This window comes from Thunnus maccoyii, chromosome 18 (assembly GCF_910596095.1).
Source record: "Thunnus maccoyii chromosome 18, fThuMac1.1, whole genome shotgun sequence".
In the NCBI taxonomy this organism is placed as follows: Eukaryota; Metazoa; Chordata; class Actinopteri; order Scombriformes; family Scombridae; genus Thunnus; species Thunnus maccoyii.
The window spans coordinates 9,119,651-9,145,558 of NC_056550.1; the positions used below are offsets into that span (position 1 = coordinate 9,119,651).

General features: G+C 38.7%; 4 protein-coding genes across 9 annotated transcripts; all 4 read left to right on the forward strand.

The window, feature by feature from the left end:
* Positions 1 to 86: 86 nt before the first annotated feature.
* LOC121883877 lies at positions 87 to 12,743 on the forward strand. Its single transcript, XM_042392343.1, has 9 exons — positions 87 to 628; positions 798 to 866; positions 1,153 to 1,445; positions 2,391 to 3,253; positions 6,224 to 6,228; positions 9,888 to 9,950; positions 10,083 to 10,157; positions 10,683 to 10,916; positions 11,959 to 12,743. The coding sequence occupies exons 1-9, from the start codon at positions 394 to 396 to the stop codon at positions 12,588 to 12,590; spliced, it is 2,469 nt and encodes an 822-aa protein (XP_042248277.1). The 5' UTR covers positions 87 to 393; the 3' UTR covers positions 12,591 to 12,743.
* On the forward strand, positions 5,950 to 11,398 carry LOC121883392. 2 transcript variants are annotated; one of them, XM_042391633.1, is made up of 10 exons: positions 5,950 to 6,228; positions 8,008 to 8,062; positions 9,569 to 9,750; positions 9,888 to 9,950; positions 10,083 to 10,216; positions 10,312 to 10,365; positions 10,460 to 10,508; positions 10,683 to 10,916; positions 11,032 to 11,131; positions 11,213 to 11,398. In XM_042391633.1, exons 3-10 carry the CDS (start codon positions 9,570 to 9,572, stop codon positions 11,394 to 11,396), a joined length of 999 nt encoding a protein of 332 aa, XP_042247567.1. In that variant the 5' UTR covers positions 5,950 to 6,228; positions 8,008 to 8,062; position 9,569; the 3' UTR covers positions 11,397 to 11,398. The 2 variants fall into 2 exon arrangements, with proteins under 2 accessions (XP_042247567.1, XP_042247566.1); XM_042391632.1 differs by having other exon boundaries at positions 5,951 to 6,228; positions 8,008 to 8,058.
* Positions 12,744 to 13,190: 447 nt separating the features above from the next.
* On the forward strand, positions 13,191 to 18,804 carry LOC121883394 (GTPase IMAP family member 7-like). The gene is made up of 3 exons (XM_042391634.1): positions 13,191 to 13,510; positions 13,814 to 14,021; positions 17,049 to 18,804. The coding sequence occupies exons 2-3, from the start codon at positions 13,973 to 13,975 to the stop codon at positions 17,996 to 17,998; spliced, it is 999 nt and encodes a 332-aa protein (XP_042247568.1). The 5' UTR covers positions 13,191 to 13,510; positions 13,814 to 13,972; the 3' UTR covers positions 17,999 to 18,804.
* On the forward strand, positions 18,584 to 24,941 carry LOC121883390 (ABC transporter F family member 4-like). 5 transcript variants are annotated; one of them, XM_042391629.1, is made up of 14 exons: positions 18,584 to 18,664; positions 20,447 to 20,501; positions 21,165 to 21,675; positions 21,812 to 21,874; positions 22,005 to 22,138; positions 22,237 to 22,290; positions 22,385 to 22,433; positions 22,611 to 22,850; positions 22,952 to 23,037; positions 23,540 to 23,585; positions 23,798 to 24,070; positions 24,180 to 24,431; positions 24,572 to 24,674; positions 24,756 to 24,941. In XM_042391629.1, the coding sequence occupies exons 3-14, from the start codon at positions 21,453 to 21,455 to the stop codon at positions 24,937 to 24,939; spliced, it is 1,707 nt and encodes a 568-aa protein (XP_042247563.1). In that variant the 5' UTR covers positions 18,584 to 18,664; positions 20,447 to 20,501; positions 21,165 to 21,452; the 3' UTR covers positions 24,940 to 24,941. The 5 variants fall into 5 exon arrangements, with proteins under 5 accessions (XP_042247563.1, XP_042247561.1, XP_042247562.1 ...); XM_042391627.1 differs by having other exon boundaries at positions 20,447 to 20,497; XM_042391628.1 differs by lacking the exon at positions 18,584 to 18,664 and adding an exon at positions 18,894 to 19,279.
* Positions 24,942 to 25,908: the final 967 nt, after the last annotated feature.

Sequence of the window (25,908 nt, forward strand, 5' to 3'; positions counted from 1 at the left end):
AAGCTTTAATGTTCAGCAAACATGTATAAAATGTAACGTGTGTACTCTATGTGCTGTCTGCTGACGTCACTGCTACAGTCGCCCGCAGCAAATCTGTGCTGAGAGCTGCGCAGCCGCCCTGCGCATCCGTCGGCTGAGGTGGACACCGCAGCCATTTCTCTGCCCCTCATGAAAAACATACAGGGGGTGGCGTGTGTCCATCACGCACATGAAGTAACCTGACGTGTGGGGATGATGACTGTAGCAGTGAGTACCGGGACTGAACTCGGCATCACCGATTGAGATCCGCGATCTCCAAACTTTCCCCCAATTCAACGCCTGCGCAGCCAAATCAGGCTCTCTCTCTCTCTGTCTTTCCTCCATTTGGCTTATGTTTTTGTTTCTGTGTCAGCCATGGAGGAAGATCGACAAGGAGGCAGCTGCGACGTCGCAGCAATGCACGTGAAAACTGAAGCGGTCGATGAAAATACATCTGCGCTGGTTTTGGGCAGTCAGGAGTCGCCTGCGCCCTGCGGTGATACCGCATGCAGAGGAGGAGGAGGAGGAGGAGGAGGAGTGGATCAGACTGCAGAGGTACTGGGTGACACAGAGCTGCAAGCAGCCACCACAGCTACTCCTGTACTGCTGTGTGAGTGCTGTCATCTTTTTTTTTTTCTTTCAAGTGCAAATTAAAATAAAATGCATTCATTTCCACACTGATATTATTTAAAAATTCTGACTATAACAACAGTTACCATGATGAATCTGTTGATCTATCATGCAGGAAATGTGTCTTTTATCTGTCTCATCATCATCAGATCCTGTGAGCACAGACCGGTTCTTCACCACATCAGGGGATGGAAAAACCTACCTGAAGATAGCTCCAGGTAATTAATAATGTGATTTTTATTAATATGAGCTCACAGAAGCATTGTCCTCATAATAATTAGAATAATCATTAGATTGTAAAAAGCGATTCTCTCACATATAACTTTTGTCGTGTTGATAAACGTATTAGCGCTGACAGACTTCAGAAAGATTTTGCAGTTTATTACACTTGACTAAAACAAATTCAACTATGTGGTATTGAAAACGTTTGGAACCTCAAGCAACCCTACAGAAAATCTTCAGATATATATCTTTTCAACCTAAGTCATCTGTGTCCTTTCCCAGCTTCAGTGATGCCACCTGCTCCTTCAGAGAAGACGCTCCCCTCTGGTTCTGATTTCTCTTCCAAAGCTGTTCTGTGTCTGATAGAGGCTGTCGGGCGCCGCTGGGGCCTGTATGAGACTCGAGAACGGTCGCAGCTCTTCCAGAGTGTCCAGGAGGAGATGGCCTCAAAGGGGCATGTGCTTCCTGTTGAAAAGATCCGCCGCAAGTGGAACAACCTCATTGTTACGTACAAGAGGGTGAAAGACCGCAGCCGAGAGACGGGACATGCTAAAACGACCTGGGAGTTCTTTGATGTGAGTGTAATGGTAGGAAGAGAAACATGGGGACAGGATGAATGCTTCCTTCCTGCTCTCTATTCAAATACAATGTAGAGAAAATCTCCAACCAAGGTTGAATAAAAAATAACAGAATCACACACTTCATATATATATATATATATATATATATATACACACAAAGGAAAAACTGGTACAGGTCTGAATGCTTGACCCCTACAGTGAGGGGATCTGGTGGCTCTGTTATGCTTGTGGGGGGCATTTTGCTGGCATGGTTTGGGTCCACTTGTCCCCTGCAAATCAAGGGTCACTGCAAATCAATACAAAGTTGGTCTGAGTGATCACCTTCATCTGATAATGAAACATTTCTATCCTGATGGGAGTGGTCTCTTCCAGGATGACAATGGCCCAATTCACAGGGCACAAGGGGTCACTGAAAGGTTTGATGAGTATGAAAATGATGTGAATCATATGCTATGGCCTTCACAGTCACCAGATCTCAACCCAATTGAACACCTATGGGAGATTTTGGACTGACATGTTAGACAGCACTCTCCACCACCATCATCAAAACACCAAATGAGGGAATATCTTTTTGAAGAATGGTGTCCCTTGGATCTTCTTGCCAACTCTGCCTGTCTACACAATATATACAGACTGTGTTTACAGCCATAGGAACATGTAAATATGTCTTTATGATTTGCCAGGTATAAATAAGCTAAAAGAGAAAGGTAATTAGTAAGGATTATTAGCCTCTATAACTCTGAGGACAAACTACAGAAATGGTTTTACAAGTGGGGAAAGACTGAAGACAAGACAGTCATTTATAGTTGTAAATGAAGGAACTTATTTGTAAAACATAGATTACAAAGCTGTTTACAGTCAGAAGCATTCTTAGACACAGATAACTTAATTCTTTATGCTCTTTTTCCACCTCTTTGTGTCTGTCTTTTCTCCCTCTAGTTGATGGATGCCACACTTTGTGACACTGTTGGAACTCAGATCACCAACAATAAAAGAACCAAAGGTGGCAGCTCCATCTCTGCGCTGCCTGGTCCCTTGGCAAAGATCGCTGCAAAACCACAGGTCCCACAGCCCACCACCATCACGCACCCCAATGGTGACTTTGCCATGACTGCTGGTGTGGAATCAATGGGTCAGGTTGCTACCAGCGGTCAGATCATCAGTAGCACTGCTGCCATAACCTCAATGACTACAGCAACCGTTAGCCCAACAAATGCTCCAGAGATCAAGCCCCTGATTGTCCTGAACAGTGACATTGTTACAACCAGTATTCATCCAGCCACCATTGTGCCATCTCCATCTTTTATCTCCTCACCTTGTTTTACAGAAACAGCATCAACTTCCCCTTCTCTTGGGCCAACCTGTAACACAGACCTTAACACATCCCGCTTCGTAAGCCGTAAAGCTCCGTCCTTCTCATCGGGTGTCGTACCCTTTCGCCTTAGTAACACCCAGAATCTCCTTGGCCTCTCCTCCTCTTTACCCCCGACGTCCTCCTGTCTTGCATCTTCTATTTCCACTTCATTATCAGCAACAACCACAACAGAAACAGATGGACAAAACCAGACAGGAAATGAGGAGCAGAGCAGCACTACGTTGTTCCAGGAGATTCTGAAGAGACAGGAGGAGCAGGCCTACCTGGATCGAGTGGCTCGCCGCCGGGTCGAAGCCAGAGAAAAGAGGCGTGAGAGGAGGGAGGTGCGGATGGCAGAGTCCCTCGGCAGGATAGCCACAGCCCTGGAGCTACTCTCCTCCAAACAGGACACAGTCATTGCCCTCCTGCAGAGACTGGCTGATCGGAAGTGATGAAGGCCAGAAAGCAGGGGCTCTTAAACCTCTTTCCCTGTCCTGAGATCATGATTATGAACATTCCTGACATGTGGTGACCAGCCTGAGTATTATGTCTTGTTCAGTTTTACAAGCAACAGTTCTACTGAAAAGGGATTTTTCTCTCTTCAACATAACGGAAATAAAACTTACAGTCATATGAACTGCCCAAATGGGTTTTTTTTGTTACATGTTTTACGTCTTCATTGATGCCAGTTTGCAGTGCTAACATCCAATAAAATAATTTTCCTCAAATGTTCAGTTGAAAAGACTTTGTCTGAGGGGCCCACAACTATGAACATTTTTGTTGTTTGAAACAACCACATGATTAAGAGAAAAACTCTGAAAAAAAAAAGAATAAAATAATACAGAAATTATTTCAAAAGCTCAAATACCCTTATTTGTATAGGAAATTTCTACATTTCTGCATTTCTACAGTACAGAGTAATAGATCTAATATATAATCTAATGATCTAATATAATATATGATAAAGTGCAAATGATCTACAATGTTTACAACACTATTACAATTACATACTGTACCTTTCATGATGTAAATTTGCATCATTTTACAAGGAAAAACCTGCTGTGGTCTGTGGATACTGTGGCCCTTAATGCACCTTTATCAATAAAATGTTTTGGCCAGTAGATGGTGCTGCTCATCTACTAACTGGTTTTTGGTCAGCTAAGGTATTCATAAGTCCACTTCATATGGAGCCTTTATCAGACTTGTAAAGGCAAAGCACTCATTTGAAACCTAAATATGTTTAAATACTTTTGTAGTTTTCATCAGCTAAGTGACCCTTTAAAACATTTCAATAACTTAAAAGCTGTTCTGCAGACAAATCTTTACAAACATGTTTTAATTCACTGCAATGAAAGAAACCAGAAATCATCTGTATGCAGACTATCATCATGAGACAGTGAGTTACGGGTGTTCAGTGTGTCGCTTTCATTTATTTTCTATCACTTGACAGTATGAAAAAAAATTGTACCATGAAAACACATTTCTACTGTAAGTTTTTACTATTTCACAGGTTAAAGTTTTGTTGTATAAAATGTTGCATTCCTGCCCTCGTTAAATGTCCTGTAATCACGACTGATCTGAACAAATAAACTTCCCCTCAGGAGATCAGACTTTAAGAATAACTACACTGCGAGTGAGGACAAGTCAGCTGTTTCCAAGAAACCTCTGTAAACTCAGGCAGTACTGAGCTGGATCTGCTTCTGCCATGAACTCTGTCAACATGTCATCTGCAAAGAAGGAGGATCTCGGGGAACGTAAGTATGAAAATGAGCTCTTTAGTCTTAAGTCTTTTAGTTAAGTTGTTTTTAGTTGCTCATGAACACACATGCCTCTTGAAGTTATTGGTAACAAAAATGTAGACCTAGCTGTACTGTCAGGAAAGTTGTAAGTTCTTTAAAATAAGCTGTGCTTTATTTTCTCTTTTGTTTCGTGGGACAAATGTAGCCACCCGACACTTTGTCACTCATTATCAGGAATTACTTAGTCCTTAATTTTTCAGTAATGTAGAAAGTTCACAACTGCGTAGGAATCCTGCTCATACAAGTGGAGAAGCTGTGGGCAGGTCTGAAAAAGGAACATTGGAAGACAGAGGGGAGGTTTAGCAGAGGTGTTTTTTGTCTTTTCCAGACTGAGGCCTTTACCTAAAGCAACTTATTGAAGAACACAGTCTTATTCTAACTAAAGTTATAATTAGACTTTGTAGCAGTCTTTTGTGTGTTATTTGTGTGAATACTCTGTGGTATCCCTTCTTCTCCAGTAAACATTTGTTTTATTACATTTTAACCCTAAGCTAATAGTCATGTACATGTACAAAATGCTATGTAAAAACTTGAATTTGTGTTAGCTGGGTTATTCAATTAATGTAATTTAATTATTTAAATAAATAGTTAACTGTCACAGATGATTTGAAAGACAACAAAACAATAATCCGTAAACAAAGGTACTCTAATAAATAAATAAAGAAACAGCAATAACTATTACAAATATCCATAACTTACTCAAATGATGCATCCAGGGTACAGTTAACTGGAGGAAATAGCAACTTCTACATACAGACCAGCATGCTTCAGCAAACAACACTGAGCAGGGCCACAACCAGGCCTCTTATCAGTTCAGGTGCAGCCTGTTAGGTTGAGGCTAAGCCCTGCCCACCAAGAGCCTTCATCTTGATGTGCATTTATTTCTATGTGTTTCAAACTACTTCAGGAAAAATACCATGGATGTCTAACAAGAAAACTGAGTAGGTGTGTGTTGAGATAGTGATGCATTGTTAGCAATTAGTCATCTTTTCCTCAAGTCTATAATAGATGTTCATTAATGTGATGGATTGTGTCCAAAGTATTTGTTTGCGGAAATGTTTTATAGAATCTATCTGTCAAAAACCAGAAAAAAAGACTAGATTTTATAGCTTTCTCCTGATTTAGACTGAATCCACTCATGTAACAAAACTGTAAAAAAAAAAAAAAAAATGCTAATGAGACACATTGTGTTTTGAAATGGAATTTAAGACTGTTTTATGATAATAAAAAAAAAAGTTTTTTTAAGCAGATATTCTTCGTATGTTTTATGACTGTTTTGTAGTATATTTGTGTCAGCTTGCAATAATGTGTCCGTAACGGTGATGTAGCCACCGATCATAAAAGATAAAACATTAACCAGCAGCATAAAAAACATATAACCAGCAGAAAGAAAGAAAGGAAATGTTAATGTTTACCTCTCAGAACTGTAATTGCTTAATTGTGAGTATTTTTCTGCCTCTTCGGTGTCTGAACAGGGAGTGATTTTCATATTTCAGCGCCCCCTGGTGGTAGATTTTGCACAATAACATGCTGGGTGACTTTCAAACGGCTGAATTTCTTTGCTGGTGATTGTTTGTAGGAGTGTCTAAAGCTCAGTTTCTGTTTCATTCCCTAATCAGCAGAGGTAGGACAATGCCTTGAGATTTTATCTGTCATTATTGTAGTGATTTTTGAACAACAAATGTTAAGTCGGTCATCTGTTTTTACTTCAGTTTTGTAAAACAATTGTTTATAATAAACAGATATGCCTATATGAGTCGCGATAAACGTGAATTTGTCATATATTACAACATGTATACGTCACAATATTTATCGGACAGTTGAAGAGATGAGAGAAGTGAGTTCAGGTGGTTTCACCTGATTTACCAGTTTACCAGTTCTCTCTGACTGGGACTGCGGGGCAGCAGCAGCATACTTAGCATACTGTCAATGCAACGTTATTGCATTGACATTTTTCATTGTCTCGAAATTGGGAGGTGTATTAGTATGTTCACTCTCCCATTTTCTAAACAAGTGATGAGAAGTGACATGTCAACCAATGGGCGTGACCAATATCTGGAATGCTGACTCACTGAAGAAATTTATTCATTAGACACCTGTGTGGGAGGTTCACGTTTATTGTCATCTGCTAGGAAGCACAAAAATCTAAATAAAATTTAGTAGTCTATATCAGAGGTTTACAGAATGGGAAGTGGGCCTCCCCAGGGGGGCTCCAAACAGTTTTCAGGGGAGGCTCAGTGAATGGAAATGAGAAAATATTACATTAGTAATCACATAAGTTATCAAAAGGAGATCATATAGAATATAATTTGTGTGATTTGGTTAAAGAGATAGTTTAGAGATACAGTAGATTTGGGGGAAATGTACTGTTTTTCCCACTTTCCCAGAGTCAGGAACTAATAAATGCCTTAGGACAGACTTTTTGATGTATTCTGTGTAGTCTGAGGTTATGTAAAACAACAATATTAGGCTATCTTGGCTCAATTGTTGAGTGTCTATGGGATCAGATAACACAATCATCCCATAGGCATCCAGGATCAGAGTGAAACTAGGCAAGTATCTAATGGGGGTGAGGGAGCACCTTTTTCCAAGCTTTGTCTGAGGGGAGACCCACAGTCTCTTTGAAACTGTCTGGTCCATATTAAAATGATAGAGCTTTTTTTTAAAAGCATCCAGTACACATTTATATAGAAAGATGTCACTGACATATCAATGTAGGGTGAAGTCTAACAGTATACATTGTGTACAATACGAATGTTGCACCTTAAGTATGTTATATAAGTACTTTGTTGCAGAAATTTGTGAGTGAGGTTGTGTGTGTGATATGGTAATTGGGCAACATGCAAGCTGTGACTTTCACATTAATTTTAACATGTTAAACTAATAAAAATAAACTTAGTTGTGACCCATGCATGTGAGAGGATTGTAGGACTCATAGATTTGATGATAATATGTTGACAATAATTTGTGAAACCAGATAGTGCCACAATTTGCAATCTGCATGTAAGCAGCGCAAATCATTGTTTTTTTTTTATGTTTGTTTTTTTGCCATACACACATCTGTCTACACTGCCAAAATGGTAGTAATAATAATTATTATAATAATAGCAATAATACATTATGTTAAAAGTGACCATGCTTTTGAACATATGGAGTCTTTGGATAGACCCTGCTGTGCCATCAGGTGGGCAGCAGATTGGGAAACTACAAGCATCTTTGCAAGGGAGGTCTGAAGTAAAACAAAAATGACGGGCAACATAGGACCATAGGAGGCCCACTGAAGTTTCTTACTCTCAGCCCAGGCCTTGTAATTGTGTAGCTTGAGGGATAGTGCAAACAGACCACAAGGACAGGATCTCTCACAGGCTTCCCAACCATTAATAGTACAATTTGTTTTCCTCAGGACCAAACCAGAAGCACCAGTGTCACAACCTGAACCTCCATCTGTGCAGTGGTGGGTAAATATTTTCTTCCCTGCATCACCCAGGCAGAGAAAAAAGAGGAGCATGCTTTTTAGGACAAAAATGTTGTGCTATTCCCCTGTTTTTGAGATTGCACTTGTACTCATGTACATAGGTGCCTGGTCATGTATCAAAATGGGGGAGCAAACTTTGAAAGATACATAATTGGTGGGGAGGGGGATTTTTTTTAAAAATTTAAAACAAATTTCTTGCATTTCTACACTACCTAACCTCTTGGATTAAGTCAAAAAAACAGCCATCTGCACTAGTCTAGATTAGTTAGATTGAGGGCACTATAAAAACCAGGGATGCATCACATACAGTATATAATTGGGGGGAGGAGGACAGGAAATTATTATTGGAAGAATGAATCGTATTTGAAATTATATTCATAAAAACACTACGTAGCTTAAAATGTTAGTAGGTTGCAGGCCACTAGGCCATCTTCAAGGTTAAACAAGGACAAACAATTTATATAAATGAAATAGTCTTACAACACATCACAATATGATTTGGATAATTAGACCTGGTTAAACCTGAGGGTTGCTATTCTCAATGCTCACAAGGCATCTTCAAAGTCTAACAATTGCAACAAAGTAAAAACAGTTCGGATGAATGAAATGGCCTCACAACAACTATCTAATTCCAATCCCACACACAAGTGCTATTGGTAGCTATTAGCACCACTAGCTGATGTTATACAGAAATGAATAATCATAACTTCAAAAGTAGATTATTTTCACCTACATTATCTCAAATCAAGGGATAGGCTATTTTAATGCACAACTCAGAAGGTGATTTTTGCTCCTCAAACCTCCAAACCCCCCTTCAGAGTAAACTTGCAGCTCTCATTTATCCTGTATGAGAAAATGACAGAATAATCATAATAATGAAAGTGCAGCACAGAGCCGGATGAGAGATCATTACATGGAGTGATGTATCATCATATTTAAAAATAATTCCATGCAAAGTCTGACTTAAACTGAAACTAAAGTAGAGTATTCTGCAGAAGTGTAAACAAGTTACTTTCCACCGCTGTACATGTGACTGTTTGCATGTACACTTTGGCGCTGCGAGGAAAAGCTCCGCTCTGTCTGTCTCTTGCAACGGTTTGGACTGAACCAACTCAAAGGGTAGTCCGAAAACGTCAGATTTTTTTATTACTTGTTTTTGTCAGTTGCTGAAAATAGAAAAATGATCACTGATATAGGGTGCTTAAATATAATCACCTGATTGTGGGAACTGTATGATGATAGGTTGATTTTTAAAAAGACAAAAAGTGGGGTAGCAAAACCATAACTTTGCTTCCCCTAATTGAATTATGAGGATGCATTTGTGCCACTTGCTCAATTGATCAGGCGCCTATGCTCATGTAGACACTGACACAAAATTTGTCCAAGTGAAAAGGGATTTCAACAGGTATGAATGCAACATCTTAACTAAAAGCTGTGCTGAGAATACAACTGTGTGTGTGTGTGTTTTTTTATTTATTTGAAAATACTGAATGGAGAGGAAAAGAACTCGGTTAAGACTCTTTTCGGAAGAAGAAGATAGGGACAGGAGATCTAGCCAAAGGTGTAGAAAGAGAGTCAGATATTTTGGAGATGATGAGGACGAAGACGAGGAAAATGAGCAACCAGGCCCATCCACCAGGAAAACCCACAACCAGAGGACACAAGAAAACAGTGAGTCTAACATTAAGTTTGGTTATTGAATTCTTTACAAAACATTGTCCTTGACATGTCACAGTCAAACATTTTCTTGCTGAATGTCAACTATGTGAGCAGCTCCTGCCAATTTTGTCAATGTGTGCCAAATCCAGGATTCTTACATGTAACCTGTGGAAACAAGAAGGGCATCCTGGATGTAGGAAAGCTGGACAGAGGTGAGCAGGATCTTGTGTTTGTACTGTACGTGAGTTTACTCAACACATTTTTTGTTTTCGTTTGATTGTTCTTTAGTAATTTCCTCCTTCTTGTTTCTAATTTGTGTTGCTGTATTGGGGTGCTCTGATTAGGCAAGGAGTGTATTAAGTGTGAAGGTCGCTGGTTTGCTCCACCTGCCTTTGAGGACTTTGGAGGGAAAGGGCACAGTAAAAAATGGAAAACAAGTATTTTCCATGACAATAAGCCTCTACAGTTTTGGTTTGAGGTAAGATTTTTTTTCTTTTAACTTTTAAGCATGGTTTACATTTCTTTATTTAAGAAAGTCTGCCCAAACACTAAATAACACTGCTTACTTCACAGAAAGGTTCTTTAACCACTAAGGGATTTAAAAGGAGAAGAACTGAGACTGCAAAGGTAACTGAACTTCAGAATACATCGTGATACAGATTTTCTTAAACAAATTCATAAAACTTTGACAGTAATGAGTATTTTATCTTTATTCTTCCAGCATAAGAAAATCCTGTCATCAGACCATGAATCAGGGAGCCTTTCTGAAGGTTTGTCTGCATTTTCTTACAACTTCTAACTGTAACTTGAACCAGCATTTGAATTAAAAAAAACATTAAGACAGGGTGCATGCCAACTTAATAGTATCCATTTTATATTTATTCAATGCTTAGACCTACCAAGTAGTAATTAAAAATTTCAAAATGACTATATTCCTATCAAAGAGTCAGAAATAAGCCTACAATCTGCTGAAGATACTGTGGAAGATGATGTTGACGATGAAGACTGGCATCCAAGCAGTGAAGAACTGGCACCAGTGACAGAGGAGGAGGAAAGGGTAGGGACTGAAAAAGGAGGAGAGGTTGTAGAAGAGGAAGATAAACTGGAAAAGGGAGAAATGGAAGATGAGGATATTCCTGCTGATGCTGATAGCGACAGTGACAACCATGTATTTGAAGGTGACCTTTCTAATAGCAACTTTCATCTGCAGAAACACTATTATTTAAATTGATGGCATGTTAGGCTACTATGCGTTTCATTTTGGATGTATAAATATCGATCCTCTTTTTTCAGTTTTTCTGGTGAAGTGTAGAAGTGAGAACTCAGGGCACACAGATGTTGCCACCTCTGGCCAATATGCAGCACAATTACAAGAGATGGCGCAAGAGAAAAGGTAGTCTTGTGATGACATTATTTGAATAAACAAATATGCTACATTTACATGCACGGCCATAATAGATTTTTTCTTCCACAGGTGTACCCAAACAGTCCAAGCCTCAGACATGTTGGAGGGTCCATCCTCCGGGCCCTCAGCTGGCTTTAATCTGGATACGATGGACCTTGATCAGCTAAAGAGAGAGAAAATAAAAATGCAGTTGAAAGTCTTAAAGTTACAAGAGGAATACTACACCCTGCAAATAAAGAAATTTAAACAATGAAAGCATGTCATTGTAGTCTAATTGTATAGTTGACTAATTCACACCCACAGCTTTGTTATAAATGACAGGCATATTATTGTCAACAGTGGAAGGCAGAGCAATTTACTTACTATAAACTCCAAACACCTGCTTGAGATCACATTTTGGTGGTGAGTTTTTGGAGAACTTTGACATGATGTTTTTAAGGCCTTGTTTTTCCATTTGGAAATCGGATGCAAACAACAAAGCAAGTGGTGTGTTGCTGTCTTGTAATCCCAACACACCTGTCTCTGAAATGTGCATGTCTTTATCTGAAAAAAAAAAAAATCAAATTTCCACTGTAACCATTTGAGGTAAATAAATATTGAAATCTTTTGGAATATCTTTGTAAAGTACTGATTCTTGTACTTTCTTGCTACGGTTCATAGTTTTAGAGAGACAATTTATCATTTAAAACCTTACACATTAACGTGAAAACAAATGGTCAGAACGCAGAACTGGATCAGGTCTGCGTTCTGACCCAGAACACCAAACTGACAAACGTTTTCCATAAGTTTCATAAGGAAGTTGAAATTAGTCTGAATTAACCTCCCACTGGCAGAAATATACCTTCTTCTTTTTCCATTGTCAGAGATCAAGCCCCTGATTGTCCTGAACAGTGACATTGTTAGAACCAGTATTCATCCAGCCACCATTGTGCCATCTCCATCTTTTATCTCCTCACCTTGTTTTACAGAAACAGCCTTAACTTCCCCTTCTCTTGGGCCAACTTGTAACACAGACCTTAACACATACCGTTTCGTAAGCCGTAAAGCTCCGTCCTTCTCATCGGGTGTCGTACCCTTTCACCTTAGTAACACCCAGAATCTCCTTGGCCTCTCCTCCTCTTTACCCCCGACGTCCTCCTGTCTCGCATCTTCTATTTCCACTTCATTATCAGCAACAACCACAACAGGAACAGATGGACAAAACCAGACAGGAAATGAGGAGCAGAGCAGCACTACGTTGTTCCAGGAGATTCTGAAGAGACAGGAGGAGCAGGCCTACCTGGATCGAGTGGCTCGCCGCCGGGTCGAAGCCAGAGAAAAGAGGCGTGAGAGGAGGGAGGTGCGGATGGCAGAGTCCCTCGGCAGGATAGCCACAGCCCTGGAGCTACTCTCCTCCAAACAGGACACAGTCATTGCCCTCCTGCAGAGACTGGCTGATCGGAAGTGATGAAGGCCAGAAAGCAGGGGCTCTTAAACCTCTTTCCCTGTCCTGAGATCATGATTATGAACATTCCTGACATGTGGTGACCAGCCTGAGTATTATGTCTTGTTCAGTTTTACAAGCAACAGTTCTACTGAAAAGGGATTTTTCTCTCTTCAACATAACAGAAATAAAACGTAGTCATATGAACTGCCCAAATGGGTTTTTTTTGTTACATGTTTTACGTCTTCATTGATGCCAGTTTGCAGTGCTAACATCCAATAAAATAATTTTCCTCAAATGTTCAGTTGAAAAGACTTTGTCTGAGGGGCCCACAACTATGAACATTTTTGTTGTTTGAAACAACCACATGATTAAGAGAAAAACTCTAAAAAAAAAAAAAAAAAAAGAATAAAATAATACAGAAATTATTTCAAAAACTCAAATACCCTTATTTGTATAGGAAATTTCTACATTTCTACAGTACAGAGTAGTTGATCTAACATCTCATAATAAAGTACAAATGATCTACAATGTTTACAACACTATTACAATTACATACTGTACCTTTCGTGATGCAAATTTGCATCATTTTTCAAGGCAGAACCTGCTGTGGTCTGTGGATACTGTGGCCCTTAATGCACCTTTATCAATAAAATGTTTTGGCCAGTAGATGGTGCTGCTCATCTACTAACTGGTTTTTGGTCAGCTAAGGTATTCATAAGTCCACTTCATATGGAGCCTTCATCAGACTTGTAAAGACAAAGCACTCATTTGAAACCTAAATACGTTTAAATACTTTTGTAGTTTTCATCAGCTAAGTGACCCTTTAAAACACTTCAATAACTTAAAAGCTGTTCTGCAGACAAATCTTCACAAACATGTTTTAATTCACTGCTATGAAAGAAACCAGAAATCATCTGTATGCAGACTATCATCATGAGACAGTGAGTTACGGGTGTTCAGTGTGTCGCTTTCATTTGTTTTCTGTCACTTGACAATATGAAAAAAGTATATATTTGCACCATGAAAACACATAATTCTACTTTAGGTTTTTACTATTTCACAAGTTAAAGTTTTGTTGTATAATATGCTGTACTTTAATGCCGGCAGTGATTTTCTAGGAGGATATTTTTCAGATCGTTGGCCTTTGAAACCTGTGAAACTTGTGTTGAGCAAGTTTCCTGCCGTCATTGCATGTCCTCATGGTTTTACTTTCATTTTCCGTCTTGTAAAACACATTTTCACAGAGACAGGAGAAAAGCTGAAATCACGACTGATCTGAACAAATAAACTTCCCCTCGCAAGATCGAACATTAAGAATAACTACACTGCGAGTGAGGACAAGTCAGCTGTTTCCAAGAAACCTCTGTAAACTCAGGCAGTACTGAGCTGGATCTGCTTCTGCCATGAACTCTGACAACATGTCATCTGCAGAGAAGGAGGATCTCGGGCAACGTAAGTATGAAAATGAGCTCTTTAGTCTTAACTCTTTTAGTTAAGCTGTTTTTAGTTGCTCATGAACACAAATGCCCTCTGGAGTTATTGGTAACAAAAATGTAGACCTAGCCGTACTGTCAGGAAAGTTGTAAGTTCTTTAAAATAAGCTGTGCTTTATTTTCTCTTTTGTTTCGTGGGACAAATGTAGCCACCCGACACTTTGTCACTCATTATCAGGAATTACTTAGTCACACTTCTTAATTTTTCAGTAATGTAGAAAGTTCACAACTGCGTAGGAATCCTGCTCATACATGTCGAGAGGCTGTGGGCAGGTCTGAAAAAGGAGCAGGGGAAGACAGAGGGGAGGTTTAGCAGAGGTGTTTTTTGTCTTTTCCAGACTGAAGCCTTTACCTAAAGCAACTTATTGAAGTACACAGTTTTACTCTAACTAAAAGGTCAGAGTACTGCATGTACTGTCACCTTTTGTCCCATTTTTGTCTCAGTTACACTAAGACTTTGTAACAGTCATTTGTACAGCTTTGTATTTGCTCTGCCCTGGCTGCTTTCCATTGGATGTGCAAATTGAAAGAGTTATAGTTATAAGAGTATAAAAGTCTGAATATAGCTAAATACACAATTTTAAGTCTACATGACACCCTTAAAAACACATTTAAGTCATACAGTAATTGAAAATGAACAGGCACTCTGTGTCATCCCTTCTTTTCCAGTAAACATTTGTTTTATTGCATTTTAACCCTAAGCTAACAGTCATTTGGATCTAGTCAAGTCAAGAACATTTTTATGTATATAGTCCAATATCACAGCCTTGGGGGAGGGCTTTACAATCTGTACAGCACATCCCAAGAACCTCGATTCAGATAAGGAATAACTCCCCCCCAGAAACTTTTAACAGGGAAAAAACAGAAACCTCAGAGCAACAGAGGAGGGATCCCTCTTCCAGGATGGACAGGAATGCAGAAGCTATTGTGTGTACAAAACAGACCAAGATAACAAAATTACAGAAATGGAAACAGTGTGGAAAAGCAGGAAACACTCTTCTGTAACTGGGTCAAAATCGACTATTTTGTTAGAAATAAATAGACTATGTAGAATCTTGACTTTGTGGTAGCTGGGTTATTTAAAGAGCCGCTGCACTGGCACACCAGTTAAAGTTGAGGAACAGAGATGAGAGCAGTTCAACACTTTATTGTCTTGTTCAAAAGATTTCCACTTAAATAGTTGACTGTCACAGATGATTTAAAAGGCAAATGAAAACAATCCGTAAACAAAGGTACTCTAATAAATCTTAATCAAATCAAAGCACTCATTTGGTCATTAGACAAAGAAACAGCAGTAACCATAACAAATATCCATAACTTACTCAAATAACGCATCCAGGGTTACAGTCAACTGGAAGAAACAGCAGCTTCTACATACAGACCAGAATGTTACAGCAAACAAAAAGAGACTGAGCAGGGCCTGAGCCAGACCTCTTATTAGTTCAGGTGTGGCCTATTAAGTTGAGGCTGAGTCCTGCCCACCTAGGACTGGGCAGGAAGGAGGATTTTCTACATACTATCTTCATAATTTTGCACAAAATAGGTTTGTGAATTCCACACAAGAATTATTGAAGCTTTGTAATTTTTATTTTAACACATTTTAAAAGAAAAGAAGCAAGAAACATTTGTGTTTTTGACTGTTTCTGGCTGTGATCATTGGACATTAGTATATTGCTTATATTGCTTTTACTCAGCAGATGTGACATGTTTTTCACGTGACCCTGTTTTGGTGCCACTTCATGCCTCCCCATTGCTTCAGTGAACTGGGTTGATAGTTTGCCATGGCCTTTCAGCTGACTCCTTATGTGTTCTATCATGCTCCTTAGTAAGCACCTTGAGGAAACACTGTGAAATCTCTATATGAGGCTACTAAGCTACTTACTTATGTCATTGGATCCCATCCAAATACAGTGCTGCTAGTTGGCAACAAAGCAGGTTAATATCATTATAATAACAGATACTCTTTAACACAATTGAAATCAATGTGTGAATAACATGTAAAACAGCTACCAATTTAGTGATAGTATTTTTTTCTGAAATAAAACAATATAGAGAGAATGTTTACATGTACTATTTAATATAAAGTAGCTGAATGATAAAGTTAAGGGTTGTCAAGCTGTGGTTCACAGTAAATACAAACCTGACAGAAATAACTTATAAGCATGAAAGGGTTCTGTACATTTCCTCTGCAAATGCATAGAAGTCATTTTTGACCCACTTGGAAAGTTGGGCTAATCATAGAAAAACTTGATTATTTGAAAAAATAAAAGAATATGGTGATATCAAAAAGAAGATTTTAGAGGGAAACCTAGAATATGACATCTTGTTTACGTGCTTTCATATTTTTTATCACAAAAATATTGGAGAAAAAACTAACTAATATAGTAATAGCTTACACACCACCATATACTGTACCATACAGCACATTGAGTGTGTTAACCTGTATACTAATGATTAGTGAAAGACAATTAGTTTATTAATCGATTAGGCGATTGACAGAAAATTAACCGCCAACTATTTTGATAATCGATTAGTCTTTTTGAGTAATTTTTTAAGAATGCCAAATTCTTTCATTTCAGCTTCTCAAATATGAATATTTTCTGGTTTATTTAGTCCTCTATGATAGTAAACTGAATATCTTTGAGTTGTGGACTGTTGGTCAGGACAAAAGAAGACTTTTGAGGACGTCACCCTTGTCTTTTGGAAACGGTGACATTTTTCACCGTTTTTGGACATTTTATAGACCAAACGACCAACAATTAATAGAAAAAATAATTGACAAATTGATCGTTAATGAAAATAATTGTTAGGTTCAGCTCTATATTAAAATCAGCAACACGAATAACTAAAATGTAATGCATTTGTGATAATGTGATGACACAATGTAAGTGTGACTTATTTTGTAAAGGTGAACAAAGCTGTGGGCTGAGACCACACTGATGACTAAAAACAAACCTATTGTGTTTCCTATTTGTTGAACTTACAGAGGTAAAGCCCCTGAGGATCATGCTTCTTGGGAAGAGCGGGGCAGGCAAGAGCTCGAGTGGGAACACCATCCTGGGAAGAAAGGTGTTTGAATCAGACATGAGTCTGGCGAGAGTCACTAAACACTGTGAAAAGGGGGTTGGAAAAGTTGGGGATGTGGACATCGCTGTGATTGACACACCAGGGCTTTTTGAGACAGATCGCAAAAAGGAGGAAATAGTTCAAGAGATTCTGCAGTCTGTCAAACTCCAGGAGCCAGGACCTCACGTCTTTGTGTTAGTGGTCCCTGTAGGAAGGATGACTCAGGAGGATGAAGATACCAACAAACTGATCGAAAACAGATTTGGCCCAAGAGTGTGGGACTACACTATTGTGCTGTTCACCCATGGGGATCGTTTGGAGGGAAAAACGATGAACGACGTCATCACTGAGAGTGAAGAAAACCTCCGCAGCTTCATACGCAAGTGTAGTGGTGGCTTCCATGTCTTCAACAACAAAGAAGACCAGGAACCAGAGCAGGTGACAAGCTTTATCGCAAAGATCCAGACCCTGATGGCCCTGAATGCAGGGGGTCATTACCATACGGACCTGTACCCTGAAGAGGAGAGGAAGATCAGGAAAAGACAGGAGAGCATCCTGACAGAGAGAGATGATGAGATCAGCCGCAAGGAGAGAGAGCTGGAGGAGCATTACCAGGGGGAAGAACTGGAGATGAAGAAGAGGATGCTGTGGAGAAAAGAGGAGAAAAATGCAAGACTGGCTGCAGAGAAGGCAACTAACATAAAACTCAAACTGCTACTTTTGGTCTGCATGTTCTTCCTTGGAGCACTCTTGAGTTTAGGAATAGTTTGGGCTCTACCGATGATGATCATCTTGATGTGCATTTATTTCTATATGTTTCAAACTACTTCAGGAAAAATACCATGGATGTCTAACAAGAAAACTGAGTAGGTGTGTGTTTAGATAGTGATGCATTGTTAGTAATTAGTCATCTTTTCCTCAACTCTATAACAGATGTTCAATTAATGTGATGGACTGTATTTCAAAAAAATTGTTTGGAAAAAAAGGTTTTATGAAATCTATCTGTCAAAAACCAGAAAAAAAGATTAGATTTTATAGCTTTCTCCTGATTTAGACTGAATCCACTCATGTAACAAAACTGTAAAAAAATGCTAATGAGCCACATTGTGTTTTGAAATGGAATTTAATACTGTTTTATGGTCAAAAAATGGTTTACTTAAGCAGATATTCTTCATATGTTTCATAGTATGTTTGTGGCAATTTGCAATAATGTGTCTGTAACGGTGATGTAGCCACCTATCATAAAAGATAAAACATAAACCAGCAGCATAAAAAACATAAAACCAGCAGAAAGAAAGAAAGGAAATGTTAATGTTTACCTCTCAGAACTGTAATTGCTTAGTTGTGACAGTATTTTTCTGCCTCTTCGGTGTCTGAACACGGAGTGATTTTCATATTTCAGCGCCCCCTAGTGGTAGATCTTGCACAATAACATGCTGGGTGACTTTCAAACGGCTGAATTTCTTTGCTGGTGATTGACTAAGTTTGTAGGCGTGTCTATTGCTCAGTTTCTGTTTCATTTCCTAATCAGCAGAGGTAGGACAATGTTTTGAGATTTTATCTGTCATTATTATAGTGATTTTTGAATAACAAATGTCAAGTCCGTTGTGTGTTTCTACTCCAGTTTTGTGAAACAATCGTTCATAATAAACAGATTGAACAGATGAACAGATGAACAGGCGCTGTGTGTTTGCTGAGCTTTTTGCTGTAATTGGAATAAAATAGTTGCCAATCAATAGCTGCCACAACTGTCCGATGGATTGAAAGTGTTGTTGCATAAATTCATTGTTAAGCAAAAGAAAGGTGAATTGTGCAATACGATACTTAACGCATCTATGTTCACGTCAGATGGTTGATAATAATGCCACATTGTATGCTGTATGTGGCATTGTGGGCAAAAGCCTATGTGAGTCGCGATAAACGTGAATTTGTCATATATTAACATGTATACGTCACAGTATTTATCGGACAGTTGAAGAGATGAGAGAAGTGAGTTCACGTGGTTTCATCTGACTTACTAGTTTGACAGTTCTCTCTGACTGGGACTGCGGGGCAGCAGCAGCATACTTCCGTATGCTCTCGCGGTCTTTTTTTCGGGTTTTTTTTACAAGAAACGGAACGATTTGCCCGACCCTTTCTGCTTACCTCAGCGTGAGTATCTACAGTCATTAGGAAGCGGTGGGAGGCTGTTTAGTTCTGCGAAAATACATTTTAATTTCTGAGGAGAATTTAAAGAAACTTATCATTGGGTTCGTCAACAGTAGAGGATATAGTCTATGTTGGATGACTGATCTTGTACAGTTCATAACTCTGTTCAAAATTAAAAACTGGAATTTATAATAACTTGCAAAGTTATTGCACTGACATTTTTCATTGTCTTGAAACTGGGAGGTGTATTAGTATGTTCATTCTCCCATTTTCTAAAGAAGTGATAAGAAGTAATATGTCAACCAATGGGTGTGACAATATCTGGAATGCTGACTCAGTGAAGAAATGTTTTCATTAGACACCTGTGTGGGAGGTTCACGTTTATTGTCATCTGCTAGGAAGCACAAGAACCTTAGGACAGACTTTGATGTATTCTGTGTAGTCTAAGGTTATGTAAAACAACAATATTAGGCTATCTTGGCTCAATTGTTGAGTGTCTATGGGATCAGATAACACAATCATCCCATATGCATCCGGGATCAGAGTGAAACTAGGCAAGTAAACTAATGGGTGGTGAGGGAGCACCTTTTTCCAAGCTTTGTCTGAGGGGAGACCCACAGTCTCTTTGAAACTGTCTGGTCCATATTAAAATGATAGACATTCAAAAAGATGAGCTTTTTTAAAAGCATGCAATACACATTTATATAAAAAGTTGTCACTGACATATCAATGTAGGGTGAAGTCTAACAGTATACATTGTGCACAATATGAATGTTGCACCTTAAGTATGTTATATAAGTACTGTGTTGCAGAAATTTGTGTGAGGTTGTGTGTACTGTGCCAAAATGGTAGTAATAATAACAATTATAATAATAGTAATAATACATGATATTAAATGTGTCCGAGCTTTTGAACATGGACTCTTTGGATAGACCCTGCTGTGCCATCAGGTGGGCAGCAGATTAGGAAACCACAAGCATCTTTGCAAAGGAGGTCTGAAGTAAAACAAAAATGACGGGCAACCATAGGACCATAGGAGACCCACTGAAGTTTCTTACTCTCAGCCCAGGTCTTGTAATTGTGTAGCTTCAGGGACAGTGCAAACAGACCACAAGGACAGGATCTCTCACAGGCTTCCCAACCACTAATGGTACAATTTGTTTTCCTCAGGACCAAACCAGAAGCACCAGTGTCACAACCTGAACCTTGATCTGTGCAGTGGTGGGTAAATATTTTCTTCCCTGCGTCACCCAGGCAGAGAAAAAAAGGAGCATGCTTTTTAGGACAAAAATGTTGTGCTATTCCTCTGTTTTTGAGATTGCACTTGTACTCATGTACATAGGTGCCTGGTCATGTATCAAAATGGAATTGATACAAAATTGAAAGATACATAATTGGTGGGGAGGGGGATTTTTTTAAATTTAAAACAAATTTCTTGCATTTCTACACTACCTAACCTCTTGGATTAAGTCAAAAAACAGCCATCTGCATTAGTCTAGATTAGTTAGATTGAGGGCACTATAAAAACCAAGGATGCATCACATACAGTATATAATTGGGGGGAGGAGGACAGGAAATTATTATTGGAAGAATGAATCATATTTGAAATTATATTCATAAAAACACTATGTAGCTTAAAATGTTAGTAGGTTGCAGGCCACTAGGCCATCTTCAAGGTTAAACAAGGACAAACAATTCATATAAATGAAATAATTTTCTGCTTCCACAGACCATAGAAGAACCACTGCAGTTTCTTATTCCCAATCCAGGTCTTCTTTGTTGTTGTTGTTTGAATTATGTAGCTTGAGAGACACAGTACAAACAGACCACAAGGACAGGATCTCTCACTTGCTTCCCAACCACTAATGGTGCTACGTCTTTTCCTCAGGGCCAAACCGGATGCACCACTGTCACAACCTGAACCTCGATCTGTGCAGTGGTATGCAAATATTTTCTTCCCTGTGCCACCCAGGCAGTGAAAAAAATGGAGCATGCTTTTTAGGACAAAAATATTGCTATATAGGTGCTATTCCTCTGTTTTTTAAAATTGTAGTTTTCGTGTAAATACTGAAACAAAGGTGAAAATGCCTTTCAAAAGGTAAGAATGCAACAGCTTAATTATAAGCTGCTCTGAGAACTCAACTGTGTTTCTCTTTTAATTATTTGAAAATACTGAATGGAGAGAAAAAGGACTCGGTTAAGTCTTTCTTCTTCTGAAGAAGAAGATAGGGACAGGAGATCTAGCCAAAGGTTTAGAAAGAGAGTCAGATATTTTGAAGATGATGAGCAGAAGGAAGAGGAAGTCGAAGAGGAGGATGAAGAGGAGGATGAAGAAGAAGAAAATGAGCAGCCAGGCCCATCCACCCAGAACACCCACAACCAGAGGACACAAGAAGACAGTGAGTCTAACATTAAGTTGGGTTATTGAATTCTTTACAAAACATGTCCTTGACATGTCACAGTCAAACATTTTCTTGCTGAATGTCAACTGTGTGAGCAGCTCCTGCCATTTATGTCAATGTGTGCCAAATCCAGGATTCTTACATGTAACCTGTGGAAACAAGAAGGGCATCCTGGATGTAGGAAAGCTGGACAGAGGTGAGCAGGATCTTGTGTTTGTACTGTATGTGAGTTTACTCAACACATCTTTTGTTTTCGTTTGATTGTTCTTTAGTAATTTCCTCCTTCTTGTTTCTAATTTGTGTTGCTGTATTGGGGTGCTGATTAGGCAAGGAGTGTATTGAGTGTGAAGGTCACTGGTTTGCTCCACCTGCCTTTGAGGACTTTGGAGGGAAAGGGCACAGTAAAAAATGGAAAACAAGTATTTTCTATGACAATAAGCCTCTACAGTTTTGGTTTGAGGTAAGATTTTTTTTTTTCTTTTAACTTTTAAGCATGGTGTACATTTCTTTATTTAAGAAAGTCTGCCCAAACACTAAATAACACTACTTACTTCACAGCAAGGTTCTTTAACCACTAAGGGATTTAAAAGGAGAAGAACTGAGACTGCAAAGGTAACTGAACTTCAGAATACATTGTGATACAGATTTTCTTAAACAAATTCATAAAACTTTGACAGTAATGAGTATTTTATCTTTATTCTTCCAGCATAAGAAAATCCTGTCATCAGACCATGAATCAGGGAGCCTTTCTGAAGGTTTGTCTGCATCTTCTTACAACTTCTAACTGTTACTTGAACCAGCATTTGAATTAAAAAAAAAAACCATTAAGAGAGGGTGCATGCCAACTTAATAGTATCCATTTTATATTTATTCAATGCTTAGACCTACCAAGTAGTAATTAACAATTTCAAATGACTATATTCCTATCAAAGAGTCAGAAATAAGCCTACAATCTGGTGAAGGAAATGAGGAAGATGATGTTAAAGATGAAGACTGGCATCCAGGCAGTGAAGAATTGGCACCAGAGACAGAGGAGGAGGAGGAAGAAAGGGTAGGGACTGAAAAAGGAGGAGAGGTTGTAGAAGAGGAAGATAAACTGGAAAAGGGAGAAATGGAAGATGAGGATATTCCTGTTGTTGCTGATAACGACAGTGACAACGATGCATTTGAAGGTGACTTTTCTAATAGCAACTTTCATCTGCTGAAATTGACGGCATGTTAGGCTACTAAGCATTTCTTGGTGGATGTCTCAATATCAATCCTCTTCTTTCAGGGAGTGAGACAAAATTGATCATTTCAGCAGCTAAGAAAAGTGCATTGCAAATGAAACTGCAAGTTCTCATCGAGAGGCTGCCAGAGGTAAGACTGAGAACTGACCTTTCCTGTCGTGCCAGCATGAAGTTTGTGGTTTAGCGTGAAATAGACCATTGAATAGATAGATACACACACTGAAGCCTACACATCCAGCTGTTCATCTAGTACCTTCATCAGGTCAAAATTTAAATGTGTCCATTACTTTGGTTTATGACTAAATACCTACAAAACATTCCCATCAGCTTCAGTTGTGCTTTGTGTTTAGTGCTAGTTTGCAAATGTTAGCATGCTAGCACGCTAAAGTAAGAGGGTGAACATGGTAAACATAATACTGGTAACACTTTACTTTAAATCCCCCTATTTAGCATTTGCTGTATAATTAGTATATAAACATTTATTAAATGGTTTATAACACACTATACTGTAGTTATGAACATAAGTAAAATGTTTACCATAGTAATGATATTAATGATAATACACAGCACAGTAGTTCTGATGAACTGTGTCACATTTTTCTGTATTATTTTTGTATGTGTCCTGGTTTCAGGTCAGGCGTGATTGTCAGTCCAACTGCACAGATCATCCAGTAATAGGTTTGCAAATGTTATTATTATTGCTTCTCTCCTGCTTCAGCAAAGTCAGCAATTTATTACAGTATGAGCAGTGAGATTAAATCAGTTAATTTGTAGAGTGATGCTCATACCACGTCTAATGTTCATCCCATTTCAATCTAGAAATATGTGTCTGCTAATTCCACAGTATTACTTTGTAATTCAAGTGATACTGTTCTGTAACTTGTGAGCAGCCAATTTTTTTACAGTGGATGCACAGAGTGAAGAGAAGAGAGGATGCAATGCCTCGGCAAAGAATGACACCTCCGTCACATCAGCCGGACACATTGATCCCACTCAGATACCAGAACCACCCGTCGTTGGAGGTATTAAGGAAGAAAATGGAGAGGAGCTGAGTGAAAATATCAAGAGTGAAGAACATGGACAAAGAGAAATCAAAACTGAAGCTGTAAATTTTCCATCATCAACTACCTCATCCCCAGAAATCAAACCTGCCGACATTATAGGTTAGCATCAAATGAAGATTAAACAGTTCCTTGAATAGTACAATGGTTTAAGATTTCAGGAATTTGAAAAAAATATCTTTATTTGTTTGACATTTTGTCTTCTGCAAAGACAACTTGCAGGGGACAGAAGTCCGAGAGTCGGAAATGGGGCATTGTGAAGAGAAGGAGGAAGAATGGAGGAGAAGAGCGATGGGGCCTGAAATGCAGAGACAGTTGACTGAACATTTTGAAGACTGTGACAGTGCTGATACTGAGCATTTTTACATGCCACCATTTGAAGCCAGTGGTCAAGCCTTTGCAAATGAAAATGCAAACACAACGTCCATTGGAGGCTTTAAAGAAGAAAGCATAGAGGCGACGAGTAAGAAATCAACAGTTTCATGTGCTTTTTGTAGATATAAGTTTAATAACTTACATTCTGTTTTGTTGGAAACATTGTCTATTTTTTGTGTAATTACTTAAAATGCATTTCAAATTTGAATTTTTCTACTAACTATACAGGTGTTGGCCCTCCCACTATACGTGTGAATGTGCTGGTTGGTGAGAACTCGGATATCACCACCGCTGGTGTGGCTCAATTACAAGAGATGGTGCAAGAAAAAAGGTAGTCTCATGATGACATTATTTGGATAAACAAATATGCTTCATTTACATGCACGGCCATAATAGATTTTTTCTTCCACAGGTGTCCCCAAACAGTCCAAGCCTCAGACATGTTGGAGGGTCCATCCTCTGGGCCCTCTGCTGGCTTTAATTTGGATACGATGGACCTTGATCAGCTAAAGAGAGAAAAAATAAAAATGCAATTGAAAGTCTTAAAGTTGCAAGAGGAATACTACACCCTGCAAATAAAGAAATTTAAACAATGAAAGCGTGTCACTGTAGTCTTATTGTAAAGTTGACTAATTCACACCAACAGCTTTATTATTAATTGCATATATTATTGTCAACTTTACCATCATCATTTCCATCTGTGTCTGGTCTCCCACAGTTGAAGGCATAGCAATTTACTTGCATTAAACTCTGAACAACTGCTTGAGATCACATTTTGGTGGCAAGTTTTAAAGAACTTTGACATCATGTTCTTAAGGCCCTGTTCTTCCATTTGGAAATTGGTTGCAAACAACAAAGCAAGTGATGTATCGTTGTCATGTAATCCCAACACACCTGTCTCTGAAATGTGCATGTCTTCGCCTGAATGAACACCATCTCCTAGTATTTATTTTACACTGCCAGGCCAGATATAACTTGCAAACAAGATCTCCAAGGTTAGATCTCAAACAAACATTAGATTAAAAAACAGATTAAGACAGCTGTGGACATAGTAATTTTCAGAATTAAGATGCTAAAATGCTTTTACTTTCTTTCTCAACAGTGGGAGCAAAAATGAGTCCATCTGAGAACTTTGGGCTAATTGTGAAAAATTTCATATTCTGAGCCATATATCAGACCCAATGTACAACCCCCCCCCCAAAAAAAAAACACACACATACCAACATTATCAAAGGTTTGTATCCAATGTGTCATTTGTGATATAGCCAATGATGATTTCTACAGAGCTGCAGACTTGCAGCTTGCAGACCTGACTTGACTTGTGACTCAAAGACAAAAAATGTAGTCTTAACCCCTGCAAAATCCTTGAGCAATAAAAAATTTAAGCATCTGTGTCACACACATTTTGTTTCATTTTAAGGCCCTTATTCTGCCAGAATGTGGCAGTCATCAACTGCATTTTTGATTATAGGCCCACTGGAAAATTAGATCCATTCTGTATGACGTGATACACTGTGTGATGTATGATGAAATTTAACAACTTTGCTCAATCCATAGTCAGGAAT

Bases quoted from the DNA above. Each gene is read 5' to 3' on its own strand.
- LOC121883877 (XM_042392343.1), top strand. From the start codon at position 394: ATGGAGGAAGATCGACAAGGAGGCAGCTGCGACGTCGCAGCAATGCAC. The intron at 867-1,152 runs GTAATTAATAAT...GTCCTTTCCCAG, and splicing joins CTACCTGAAGATAGCTCCAG to CTTCAGTGATGCCACCTGCT. The intron at 9,951-10,082 runs GTGAGCAGGATC...TGCTCTGATTAG, and splicing joins TGTAGGAAAGCTGGACAGAG to GCAAGGAGTGTATTAAGTGT.
- LOC121883392 (XM_042391633.1), top strand. From the start codon at position 9,570: ATGGAGAGGAAAAGAACTCGGTTAAGACTCTTTTCGGAAGAAGAAGAT. The intron at 9,951-10,082 runs GTGAGCAGGATC...TGCTCTGATTAG, and splicing joins TGTAGGAAAGCTGGACAGAG to GCAAGGAGTGTATTAAGTGT. The intron at 10,366-10,459 runs GTAACTGAACTT...TTATTCTTCCAG, and splicing joins GAAGAACTGAGACTGCAAAG to CATAAGAAAATCCTGTCATC.
- LOC121883394 (XM_042391634.1), top strand. From the start codon at position 13,973: ATGAACTCTGACAACATGTCATCTGCAGAGAAGGAGGATCTCGGGCAA. The intron at 14,022-17,048 runs GTAAGTATGAAA...TTGAACTTACAG, and splicing joins GAAGGAGGATCTCGGGCAAC to AGGTAAAGCCCCTGAGGATC.
- LOC121883390 (XM_042391629.1), top strand. From the start codon at position 21,453: ATGGAGAGAAAAAGGACTCGGTTAAGTCTTTCTTCTTCTGAAGAAGAA. The intron at 22,139-22,236 runs GTAAGATTTTTT...CTTACTTCACAG, and splicing joins CTCTACAGTTTTGGTTTGAG to CAAGGTTCTTTAACCACTAA. The intron at 22,434-22,610 runs GTTTGTCTGCAT...TTCCTATCAAAG, and splicing joins ATCAGGGAGCCTTTCTGAAG to AGTCAGAAATAAGCCTACAA.